This window comes from Culex pipiens, chromosome 2 (genome assembly GCF_016801865.2).
Source record: "Culex pipiens pallens isolate TS chromosome 2, TS_CPP_V2, whole genome shotgun sequence".
Classification (NCBI taxonomy): domain Eukaryota; kingdom Metazoa; phylum Arthropoda; class Insecta; order Diptera; family Culicidae; genus Culex; species Culex pipiens.
Window position 1 is genome coordinate 118,414,903 of NC_068938.1, and position 12,768 is coordinate 118,427,670.

At 35.9% G+C, this 12,768-nt stretch overlaps 1 protein-coding gene across 3 annotated transcripts; it reads left to right on the forward strand.

The window, feature by feature from the left end:
• The first annotated feature begins 9,489 nt into the window (after window positions 1-9,489).
• LOC120419451 (4'-phosphopantetheine phosphatase) lies at window positions 9,490-11,934 on the forward strand. 3 transcript variants are annotated; one of them, XM_039582134.1, is made up of 6 exons: window positions 9,490-9,629; window positions 9,728-10,048; window positions 10,114-10,319; window positions 11,083-11,225; window positions 11,284-11,572; window positions 11,629-11,877. In XM_039582134.1, exons 2-6 carry the CDS (start codon window positions 9,795-9,797, stop codon window positions 11,814-11,816), a joined length of 1,080 nt encoding a protein of 359 aa, XP_039438068.1. In that variant the 5' UTR covers window positions 9,490-9,629; window positions 9,728-9,794; the 3' UTR covers window positions 11,817-11,877. The 3 variants fall into 3 exon arrangements, with proteins under 3 accessions (XP_039438068.1, XP_039438067.1, XP_039438066.1); XM_039582133.1 differs by having other exon boundaries at window positions 9,490-9,625; XM_039582132.2 differs by adding an exon at window positions 11,914-11,934 and having other exon boundaries at window positions 9,617-10,048; window positions 11,629-11,810.
• The last annotated feature ends 834 nt before the right edge of the window (window positions 11,935-12,768 follow it).

Genomic DNA, 12,768 nt, shown 5'->3' on the forward strand with positions numbered 1-12,768 from the left:
ATTGAGTTGTCTTATGACATTCATAGATGGAATTGTGTACAGAATATATGGCAATGCTCATGGAGATCATATTAACAAACATCATTTTTTATAACCATTTTTTCTTATTTTTTATGAATAAAAACAAACATCAATTTCAATTTTAAACGTATATATTTTTAAATTATCGTATTATAACCAAAACTTCATTTCCTTTTTTGCTTCGAGGAGATGTTTTCTCCGACCTTCGACCAGTCGCTGCACGGAACTGTCCTCATCGATGCTATTCTACGGATCCTTCTGGAGGATGCTGAGGAGGGCCGTCGTCGGAACCAACGGTTGTTAATGTTACCTGAAAATACCCAAATAAAATATTCAACTTCGAACCAAAACCCACGAAACACCCGTCACAGAACTTACCTGAGTCTAGGAAGTCGCAGTAAACAAGAAAATTGATTCGTCCGATCAGAAACTCATAGCGGCGGAAGCAGCTTTGTGAAGTTGTTACCGGAACGTTTTACGGGGCGATTTGGAGTCGCGAGGGTTTAAAATTGTCTGCACGATCCGTCCTTTTGCCATCTTGAAATGTCAAAAAATTTCACACTAGCATCTTACGCGAAAACCATTGACAAATTACAGATGAATTCCATAAGAATTTCTTATTAAATCCATAGTCTATCAACAGTGGACCAAATACATAAGTAAAGTTTTGTTATAACCATATGAATTTATAGTGACGGTCATAAGATTGTCTATGAAAATCGCGAGAGGCTAGTGGATACTCAAATCAGGCAGCACATAAGATGTACAGTATGTAAAAAAAGTATTTACACCCCTTGGGCACTATGCACATTTTGTGATGAAACATGTAAAAAATTTAAAGTTTGACTGGAACCTAGTACTACGTTTTGTTCAGAAACTCATGCCAAACATTTTGCTACAAAAAACTCATGCAAAGATGTTTTTTTATAAAAAGTTATATAACAAATACTATTACGAAAATAAAAAAGGTGCAAAAAAAGTTTGTACACCTTTCGAAAAATTAACATAAATAATGTTATTTGTTGACAAATCACCATAAATCCAGTCTCCCAACTCCAAATAGGCATCCTTGACTGATTAAAAAAAGAATTTGGATTGAATATAAAGTTTACTAACTACTTAGTATAAAAGTTTATATAACTCTGGAAATTCTATATAAAACTTATCTAAACTTAATTTTGCAAACTTTTAATTCAACTAAATGTCAATATATTACCATATAATTGCTAAATAAACATTTTGGAGTGGGTATAACACCGTTTTGGGGGTATTTGTATCGATAGAATAGATTTTTCGTTGGAATTTCGTACCAACCCGGAATTACGTCGTAGGAAAATCCGCCGGCATCCGAACCGGTCCACGATTCACAAGTTAACCTATGTGGAATCGGAAAGGGCATAAAATTTCCGATCTTTTGATACCCAAACATCTAGGTTTTCTTTAAAACCTACGTTTTTAAATACCTAAGCAAAAACGTTGTTATGGTTTCGTTTGAGCAACCTGCCAAAAATGTATGGAATTTCGTAATTTTTGTTCTCGTGGATCAAACTTACTTTTTGCCCAGGTATTTAAAAACGTAGGTTTTAAAGAAAACGTAGATGTTTGGGTATCTAAAGATCGGAAATTTTATGCCCTTTCCGATTCCACATAGGTTGACTTGTGAATCGTGGACCGGTTTGGATGCCGGCGGATTTTCCGACGACGTAATTCCGGGTTGGTACGAAATTCCAACGAAAAATCTATTCTATCGATACAAATACCCCCAAAACGGTGTTATACCCACTCCAAAACGTTTATTTAGCAATTATATGGTAATATATTGACATTTAGTTGAATTAAAAGTTTGCAAAATTAAGTTTAGATAAGTTTTATATAGAATTTCCAGAGTTATATAGACTTTTATACTAAGTAGTTAGTAAACTTTATATTCAATCCAAATTCTTTTTTTAATCAGTCAAGGATACCTATTTGGAGTTGGGAGACTGGATTTATGGTGATTTGTCAACAAATAACATTATTTATGTTAATTTTTTGAAAGGTGTACATACTTTTTTAGCGCCTTTTTTATTTTCGTAATAGTGTTTGTTATATAACTTTTTATAGAAATCATCTTTTCATGAGCTTTTTGTAGCAAAATGTTTGGCATGAGTTTTTGAACAAAACATAGTACTAGGTTCCTGTCAAACTTCAATTTTTTTACATGTTTCATCACAAAATGTGCATAGTGCCCGAGGGGTGTAAATACTTTTTTTACATACTGTAGACTTAAGAAAATCTTACATTCTTTTTCCTCAGTGTATCCTTGTCCCTGGTGCGCAGGCATGCCAGATTTTGAAGATTTTCGGGCACATCACAAAAACGCAAATGAGTATGGGGTCGTGCATAAACCACGTGGTCTCCTTAGGGGGGGGGGGGGGGGAGGTGGTCCGAAATCCGACCGAAAAAAAACCATGAAAAGCCATGGGGGGAGGGGGGGGGGTCGACGGCTGACCACGTGGCCTTTAAAAAAAATCTCTTCTTAAAAAAAAATACGCGCTTTGAATTTACTTATATGCATACATTTTTTGTTACACTTCAAAACCATACAATTATTGTGTTTAAAATTATTACTTATATTTCAATGTCATAATATTTTCCAATTCAATATTGAATTATATATTTCGGCAGATTCATATCAATAGAGTTATCTACGTGCGCATGTATTGCGTGTACGTACACGAAAAAAAGTGAGGTTAAATTTTGTACCCGCCAGCACAACAAATGGCGTGCTAGTGTTCGTGAGAACGGGCTTAGATAACTCTATACTTTGAGCCTGTAATTGAATGTACACTTTTTAATACTCATGTAACTACGTTTTGCAAAAGTCTGAAAGCTGTTAAAAAAACAAAATGACAGTATCCAAAGTTAATATACCCTAAAAAATGCGTACCAATATGCAAACACAATTTCATTTTTTTGTTGATGGTATCAAGTAGCTAAAAATGTGCTTGCAAATTTGCATTGAAAGTAGATGTAGTCTTCGATAGTTCTATTTTGTAACAACTTAAAAATAGTAGTTTATGCAACAAGTTGCAAAAAGAGGATTTTTTCAGCACGAGTCGTACATTTATCCAACGAGGTTCACCGAGTTGGATAAATACGAAGAGTGCTGAAAAAATCAAGTTTTGCAACGAGTTCCATACAACATTTTTTGCAATTCCAAAAAACACACACTGAGTGAAATTTTATGTCAAATTTTCATGTATTTTGTCAATAAATCGTTTAAATCAAAAAAATGTTGAAAAGTGTTACTTTTCGAAACAAGTGCTGAAAAGTTCAACTTTTCAGCACCCATTTGAGTGCTGAAAAGTAGAACGTTTCAGCATTTATTTTGAAAAGTGTTGCTATTCGATTCTGTTATTTTTGGTACAGAAAAGTAGGCTATTTCGTCGTTCAAGAATGACAGGAAAAGTAAGTAGTTTCACGACGGAATTGCAAAAATAAATATTGCTGACAATTTTATAAGATTTTCGTAACAAGGCAAAAAACTAAATATATTTATAAATGAAGTGTCTAAAAATGATTCTCTGCGAAAAAACAAAAATTCTAAATCTCAGATCTTAGCTAATTACCGTAGCTGGTCCTATAAGTGATCGAAGAATCTTAATCGAAAGATTTCCTTTTGACACTTAAAACAAACTCAAGATATCTTGTATCTCCTCTCTCATGCAATATTTTTTTAAGTACAAAGGAACTAAAAACCCCAATTTCAGGATTATCGCGCAAAATTTCAGTTTCACTACCTCATTTGCAAGTGCGTCTTACATTAAAAAATAACCAGTAACGAAAAAACGAACGATACATACTTTAAGATTCACCAAAAAATTTGATGAATATTTTGGTCTAAAATATATTCCTTATTTCATGGGTTACACAATTCGGATTGTTATATTACATAACATTTCATAAAATACACGTTTACTATCCATCGTCAAAGTTGTAGGTATTTTTTTTAGTTTTTTTTTATGTTAATAGGGACCATCTCTTGAGCCAAAGAGAAACATGGGCAAACATTTTAGATTTTGAGCATGAGCATGAGCATGAGCATGGTTGACTGCCAATGAGCTGCTACTCCGTTATTGACAGATCAGCTGAAGTTAAACAATGAATCAAAAATGGTCAGTGGGAGCCAACCATCCGTTCACTGTTTAACCTCTGAAGATCCCTACTTTATTAGTCAATACCGGCGCCCTCCCAAGAAGCCTGCAGTTCAACGAAAGGGAGGAATGTTAGTCCGATAGTTGAAGTTGCAGACTCATCAAGCACATAGTTTTTCGTTATATACTTGTTGATACCGCTTGAGACCGTTGAATCCACAGCATCTCCTTCAAGCATCACGTGATTATTATTTTTTGGGTTAGTAGGATAAGGTATTGGCTTTTCGATGCCTCCCGAGCTACGATGCTATGGGGAGGACTTTCATAACAGACCCGTCGGTGAGCCTTCCGAGCAACGAAGCTATGGGAAGGTCTTTCTGGTTAACACACAAAATCACTCACACACAATTATTTTGCTCCACTATTAACTCGACGATCCAAAATGTCAGTGCGTCTTTCGATCACTATATAGAAAAGGCTTTTTCACCATGAAAAATAAAACCATATTCGAAAAAATTTTACACAATTTATCCGACGCCGTGCCTTCCGATCAACGATGATATAGGAAGGGCTTTGAAAATCACAAACAAAGATTACTAAAGCACAAAAAAAACACCAATTACTCAACGAAAATGACGCTCAAGACACAAATAATTCAGTAAGGCAAGCGCCTCGCTGCCCGCAATCGACACACACAATTCACGACAAAAGGCACACACAAAAAATCACTTTTCACTCCAAATATTTTTTACGACCACATGCTCCCTTTACAAATTATGCACTCACCCCATACGAACAGCGACACAAAAGCACACAAAAAATAACCTGAATAATCACGACATCGCGTCCCCACTTCCAGTGCACCAATGATGCTTTTATTCGATTACCACAATCACTCCCCCGATACGAACAGCGACACAAAAGCACACAAAAAAAAATAACCTGAATAATCACGAATTCGCGCCCCCACTTCCAGCGCACCAATGATGCTATTATTCGATTACCACAATCACTCACTCCATACGAACAGCGACACAAAAGCACACAAAAAAAATAACCTCGTGGGCAAACATTTTAGATTTTTAGAGAAAAAACGAGCTTCAAGCAAACATTGTTTTTGTTTCTCAATTAATTTAAAGATTAAAAAATAGGGGCCAAAGGTGCCCTTTCCTGAAAATATTAGTTTTTCTTTAAGCTGAGAAAATAAACTATACCCTCAACTTCATATTTGAGATAAAACCACTCAAATATATAGACACATTAAAATAATTTAAGTTTTAAAGAGTCACTTAATTTTCAAATTCCTATATCAATTTGGGAAATAAATTTCAATTCAATGCCGTCAAGATCAACATAAATAAAATTCATTAAAAAAGATGGAACGGTACTTTCAACTCGCTGGTTCTCGGGCATAACTCAACCAACCGGGACATTTTTTTTTTGAGTGAATTATAAGGATGTCTAGATGATCCTTAAACTTTGCAGAACTCGATATGATCAAATCTGTAATTTATGCGATCAAAAACGTCGTTCCAACTTTGGTTTGCTCTAGTAAAAAATATCGCCCAAAAATCCGCGGAGACAAGCCCGAAAGTTGAGTTGAAGTTACCGTTCCAATGTTTTAGGGAGGCTTTGGCATCCGAGTATATTGGACATGCGTTGGGCGTCCCAGTGTTAATAATTTCAAAGGTATTGAAAAGATTGAAAAATTAGCATATTTAATATTTTTTTGTATTTATTTTGAGGTAAAGTTGGATCAAAAATCTTAAATCGTAAATAATTGCCTATTTAAACAACTGATAAAAATGTAAAATTAATTCCAAATTTTAGCTCAATCTTTTTTAAATTTATCAAAACACGTAGTCGATAGCAAAATCAATTTAAAGTAAGAGTAAGACTTAAACAATTTGGATGTCCATGACTAAAAGAACGATTTTTAGCGCGTTGTCTACAACTTTTCCAAACACACGAAATTGATTTTTGAGCAATTCTATACAAAATCGGTCTTTATTCTTAAATTTTATTTTTTTGATTTTTTTAATCCGTCTGAAACCGTTTTTGGTGCCCAAGCCATTTTGCATCATTAGTTTGTCCATATAGTTTTCCATACAAATTTGGCAGCAATGAAAATTAAAAAATCTGTATCTTTTGAAGAAAATTTTGGTCGATTTGGTGTCTTCGGCAAAGTTGTAGGAATGGATAAGGACTACACTGAAAAAAATGATAAATGGTAATTTACTCTGCTGATTTTTAATTTCACTTTTTGTCACTAAAACATGATTTGCAAAAAAAACACTATTTTTTTTATAGTTTTGCCAACTTTTCAGAAATTTTCAGAACGGGCAAAAAATAGTTGGTTGAGTTATGAATTTTTGAATCAATACTGATTAAAAAAAATCGAAATATTGACCGCAACTTAATTTCAATTTTATTTTTCGATGTAAAATCGAATTTGCAATCTAAAAGTACATTAGTGAAATTTTCATAAAGTGCACCGTTTTTAAGTTATAGCTATTTTTAGGTAACTTTTTTTTAAATTAGTTGCAGTTATTAATTTAAAAAAAAAATAGTGCCCATGTTTGCCTAAATTTGAAATGCTGAGAAAATTCTTTGTTGCTTTGTTGCTAAGATATTGCCATGCAAAGATTTTAAAACACAAAAATGGATGTTTACTATCCAAACAACCCATAATTTTCTTATGTCGATATCTCAGCAACTAATGGTGCGATTTTATATGTTTATAAATAAAACTTTCGTGAAATTTTCCGATCTTTTCGAAATCAATATTTTCAAAAAAAAAATTAAGACTAACATTTCTAAAGGTCGTAATATTGAATGCTTGTCCCTGTCTCTGATTCTTGTATGGAGAAAAAAAATTAAACAGCTCGACTTTTTTGGACACACTGAATCATTGGAATCAATTATGCTTAATTAAAAAAAGAAAAGTTGCTTTAGTTTGGATTTTTAGGAATGTTTGGAATAAAATAAATATTAACTAGGAGCTTTCATAACTAGATATTTTCCTTAAAATAAAATGAAAATATTTATTTTCCTGAAACAAAACTTTTCTATTTAATTAATTTCGATTTTGAGAAAATATTTTATAGCGCATTTAAATTACATCATGAATGCTGTTTATAAATCAAAATAGTTTTAATTCTTAAAGCATATTTATTCTGGATGCAATTTATTGCACTGCAATTCCATAATTTTGAATAAATATGTTTTACTAAGTTGCTTGTTTTGTTGAGAGTATTTTTTACTTTCTGTACCATTTCAATAAATTGTTATACTGTTATTATTTACCTTAAACTTTGTGATATCATACTTTTTTCACACTTTTAAGTGAGTTTCTGTTTTTTTTATATATAATTAAATTGTTTTTAATGGTGTTACAGCACCTACACAAATTAAAATGTTTTCTGTTTGACCCAATGTCACCCCCTCTAAAGGGTAAGTTTGAGTTAATTTTAAAACGATTGGCATTTATGAACGGTGTGATTATACTAGCCATATTCTGGGAAAATGTTGGTAAATTCAGAAGCATTCCCCAACAATATTTATTTCGATATAATTTGAAATGTTTTTATTGTGTTAAAATAACAACAGTAATATCGTTTTTGAACAAAAGTCACCACCAGTGACGGTACATCGATTGTGGATAAACATGTTTGAAATCTATACTTATTTTGTTTTTTTTTTTAAGATTTTTCACGTGGGAAAAAAAAGCCACGTGGCCATATAGGGGGCATGGCAAAATAATATTTTACAAATCTGTCTTTGACAAAAGAAGCAGAACATTGTTATCTTTTTCATGAGTACCGTAAACTGGGGTCAATCGGGACACATGGGGCGAATTGGGACAGCAGTTTTAACCATGTTGGAGCACAATATTTTGATTTTTCTGGTTGGTTTCGGTTAAAACAGACTCAGACCAACAAAATGTGTACATTCATTTCTAAATTTAAAAGCTTTAAGTGCTCTAAAAACTACTGTCCCTATTCAGACTGAAGTCCCGATTCGCCCCAGATTACGGTAATTCATTTAATAAAAAATCATCGAATGACATGGCAAAACAATACGTTTGAGCATTGAGCCTGTGCTCGAAAATCTTGTGGCATCAATGTGGTATCCCTGCTGGTGTGCGGTGGAGATGGGAGCGGCCGGCAATGGACGGCTGCCATGGTGGTGAGAATCTGGTTCAGCTGGAATTGGTTCTATTCCCAATTATCGATTCCTAGGCAACTTGGGCTTAGACAATCATCACATCACATGGCGAAAATCCAGTCTGCAATCCGCTAAAATCACCGTCTCCTAGCGAAGCTATAGACAAAAAACTGCTTCCTAAAACTTTTGTAACAATAAAAAAAAAATACACTATAGAGCTATCTAAGCCCGATCTCACGCACACTAGCTTACCATTTGTTTTTGCTGGCTGTAACATAGTGATCAAATCATAGTAAGCCGTTGCTATCTGCATGATCATTGTTACCCTAACGAACCATCAAGACAGTTGACATTCTGGGAATGTTACACTGGCGGGTACAAATTTTAACCTAAAAACCCTTCGTGAACAAACACGCAATACATGCGCACGTAGATAACTCAATAAATTACAGTTTGTCTAGGAAACAGTTTGGCCAATGTTTGACAGATCCAAACGCGCTGGCCACCAAATGCCCTTAATGCCCAGCAAAACTGGCAAGCGCAAAACATACGTTGCCAGTGCCAATTTATTTTGCATCGGCCAGTCTGTTTCCCCTGGACAGTCTGTACTATAAATCTGTGGTGAAAAACATGCAAATCTAGACTTAGAATGTATCAATCAAAAAATGTTTTTTGTGTTGTTTGTAGAAGCATTTTACCTCATTTTACATATCTTAATTTTTATTTTATTGCAATTTACTATTTCTGGACCCTGAATTCAGAACCATCTTTTACAGTCAATGCCCCAAAAGTGAATTACACCATCTAATATCTTAAGGACTGTCAATGATGGTCCTGGATATAAAACCCGGAAATAGTAAATGGAAATAAAAAAAGAAGCCGATATGTAGGATGCTTCTACAAATAAGATGTAGAAAACCATTTTTGATTGAGGCATTCTTAATCGAGATTTGAACGTTTTTCTAAAACAAAGATGACCGCCAAATGGCCGATCGGGAATGATGCCTTTCAGAGCCTTAAACAACTGTTCAAAATCCACTCATACACCAGGAACTGTACTTCTCAACCACCTTAATACAAAAGACGGGGCCCGTTGGCATTACACTCATACAGCTGGAATTAATATTGAAACAACCTAGCTAGTCATTTGTATTGAGCTTTGAAGCAAGTAATCGCTAAGAGCGGTCTACCTGTGTTGTATGCTTTTCCGTATGTGTATTTGATTTGTTATCAGAGAAATTTATTTTTTGATCCCGATATAACCAGCGATATACATTTGTTACGTCGCGACAAGAGCAATTGTGTGTGAGAAATACCTTGCCTTACTATGATTATATTTTTTATGTATTGGATTTGACTTGAGCTTTGAAGCACTGTTATTTTTGAATCTCTCTCCAAAAAAGCAAGGTAATTTGTTGATGTGAACCAACTTGGAAACTGTCAACATTTCCCGAAAAAATTCTGCAAAATATGTCATCCTCATCATCGAAAGGATTTCCATTGCTCCAAGACTTAGCTAGTTACATTCCGGATTCGCTGGATCTAAACAGGGATGCTGCTGCTAAAGAGTATTGGTTTGGGTGCTTTGACCGGCTTGTGCTGAAGTTTGAACTACAGGCAGCGAAGAGCCAATCATCGGACCCATCTGCCGATGCCCGAGCCGCCCAGTTCCGGGAGCACTATCAGGAAAAGTTGAGGCAACTTAAGAAAGCCAATGTTGACCCGTAAGTCGATGGATGGATTGCGCTTGGCCCGAAAACGCCAATGACTTTTTTATATATTGTTTTAGAAATGACCAGCCTTTGACAATTCGGACTCTGTTGGAACTAAACCAAAAATCACTAAGATTGTACGGATTTTCTGACCCATGGAAAGAACAGAAAAATCTAGAAAACGAAGCATCATTGAAAAAACTTCCTGCCCGGCTCCAATGGCTAGATCAAGTCGATGACATGAATGCAAAATGGACCGCTATTATCAAAGGAGTGCTGGCTGGTAATTATCTTTATTTAAAACATTATGATATTATAAGATAAGAGTTCATCAGGGTGACAAACACTGAATTTAATCAGCTCAGATCGTTCTATACCTTCCGTCTAAATTGTAGAGCGTTAATTTTCCAATAAGAATCTCACTACAGTTGGAGATATTTGAGCCCGTCAAATTTTGAAACGATGTTTTCGCATGGCCGAGCCTTATTGCCTGGTGGAAACGCTTCCCCCTTGTAAGCGAAAGATTGGTAGATCAATCCTCGGCTAGGAACTAAACCAATTTGGTTCAAAACAGACACCAATACTTAATTTTGCTTAAGAAATGTGGAAAAGAATTCTCGCTTGCTTTTTCAAAAGGTGTACATAGGAAATCCAAGGCGCATTGGTTGTTTTGAAAAAGTAATCTATAATTGTGCTCGGATGTCATATTTTTCTTGGCACCCTAATGTTCCTGCGTGAGTGTTTAATAATTTGCTTGTGTTAGTAGTTAATATAAACTAGTAATACTTTAATCCTTATAAGATATGGAGATCACACCACGTTGGTTTTCAATTTTACTACCTTTTACAATTCAAACGTAGGGCAACATAATCTCTTGTGTGCCATGTTCTCAGCTTGTTTGCTTCTGTGTATGTAATTGGAACATCAAAAGCGAAAGATTAAATTTTCAGTTGCTGTGAATCCAAACCGGATTTATTTTGCTTGGCGTTTTAATCAAACTTGTTTTGAAATTAAATACTTTCTAATCTGTGGCCAATTTACCACAGGTAATATGTTCGACTGGGGCGCACAGGCCGTCTCTCAAATCCTAGAAAAAGATGCCGGCTTTGGCTTGGAAGAGGCTCTGGAGCGAATACAGAAACGACCATGGCTAGTAGATTGCCTAGAGCAATGGCTGGAAAGGATGAAGGTAAGAGGTCAGAGTAATTATATCAAAAGGCATAAACTTTACTCAAATACTTTTACAGGGACCAGCACATTCGTGTGCTACCATCTTTACCGACAACTCAGGAATTGATATTGTCCTAGGGATACTGCCTTTGGTGCGCGAGCTTCTGCTGCGTAAAACCAAAGTTTTGCTCTGCGCCAACACAGAACCCGCACTGAACGACATCACGTACGAAGAGCTCAACGAGGTCGTCAAAGAGTGCTGCTCTGAATGCGAAACAATCAACCAAGCGTACCATTCGGGAATGCTGAAAATTGTCGGAAATGATCAGAATGGTCCCTGTCTTGATTTTCGAAACATTTCGCAAGGTGCGTGTAAAAATATCCGTTTGATGCTATTATTTACTCTCTTTCTTAATTTCCAGAATTGTCTGATGCCACCGCGGATAGCGATCTGCTCATTATAGTCGGAATGGCAAGAGCATTGCACACCAATTTGAACGCGAAATTTTCATGCGATGCATTGAAATTGGCGGTTGTTAAAAACGAGTGGCTCGCGAATTACCTCGGAGGAGATACTTTTTCCGTAATCTGTAAATATGAAAAAGTATGATATTATGTATTGATTTGATCTGGTTGATGATGATTATAATAAAATATCGAAACAAACCACATTTATTTTATGTTGCATCTTTTTCCTTCGGTTTCAGCTTTGAAGTTGACTAAGATACAACAACAACAAGAAACCATCCACTTTAACGACCCACAGGCCTTTTATGGTCTCTATTGAAAGTTTCTGCTCGAAAGGCTTGAATGAGGAAAACACTCGAATGTTGCTGCTACTGATCATCAGCGGGGATCAGGGCAATCAGGAAAACGACTATTACACTTGGAATGACTTAACGCCATAACAACAACTAAGGCCGTAACCGACGTTTTACTTCGCCATCCGATGGGGCAGATGGGAATCGAACCCATTGTCATCCGCTTAGAAAGCGAACAGCGTAACCATTCAGCCACGCCTGCTGACCATGTCTAAGATCAAAAAAAAATAAACCATCCACATTAACGACCCCCGGGTCTTTGTGGTCTCTATTGCAAGTTTCTGCTCGAACCTAGGAGTCCGAAGGCTTGAATGGGGAAAGCACCCAAACCTCTTTCTACTCCAAGGAACCTTCCACCCCAGTGTTTGAACTGAAGACCTTTGGATTGAGTCCAACCGCCGCCAGCGTTTCCACCGGAGTAGGTTTGGTTTGTTGTGTTGTTTGTACATATGGCATGGAGACGACTCCTAACAACCAAGGCCGGGACCGACATTTTACTTCCTCATCCGATCGAAGGTTGCAGCAGATGGGAATCGAACCCAGAATCATCCGCTTACAAAGCAGACAGCGTAACCATTCGGCCACGCACTGGCACATGTCTAAGATATAGTGAACTCAAAATTAAAAAAAATCCGTCGAATTGTGCGAAAAACGAACAGCTTCGGATTGCCATTAATGGCGTCGCAGATCAGAAGCTGTACGTCGGCTCCGTCTACATCAGCCCAGATCTCGCCAGAAATT

Excerpts from the sequence above, each read along its gene's own strand:
- LOC120419451 (XM_039582134.1), top strand. The coding sequence starts at position 9,795 with ATGTCATCCTCATCATCGAAAGGATTTCCATTGCTCCAAGACTTAGCT. Across the intron at positions 10,320-11,082 it reads TATCAAAGGAGTGCTGGCTG|GTAATATGTTCGACTGGGGC; the intron begins GTAATTATCTTT and ends AATTTACCACAG. Across the intron at positions 11,573-11,628 it reads TTTTCGAAACATTTCGCAAG|AATTGTCTGATGCCACCGCG; the intron begins GTGCGTGTAAAA and ends CTTAATTTCCAG.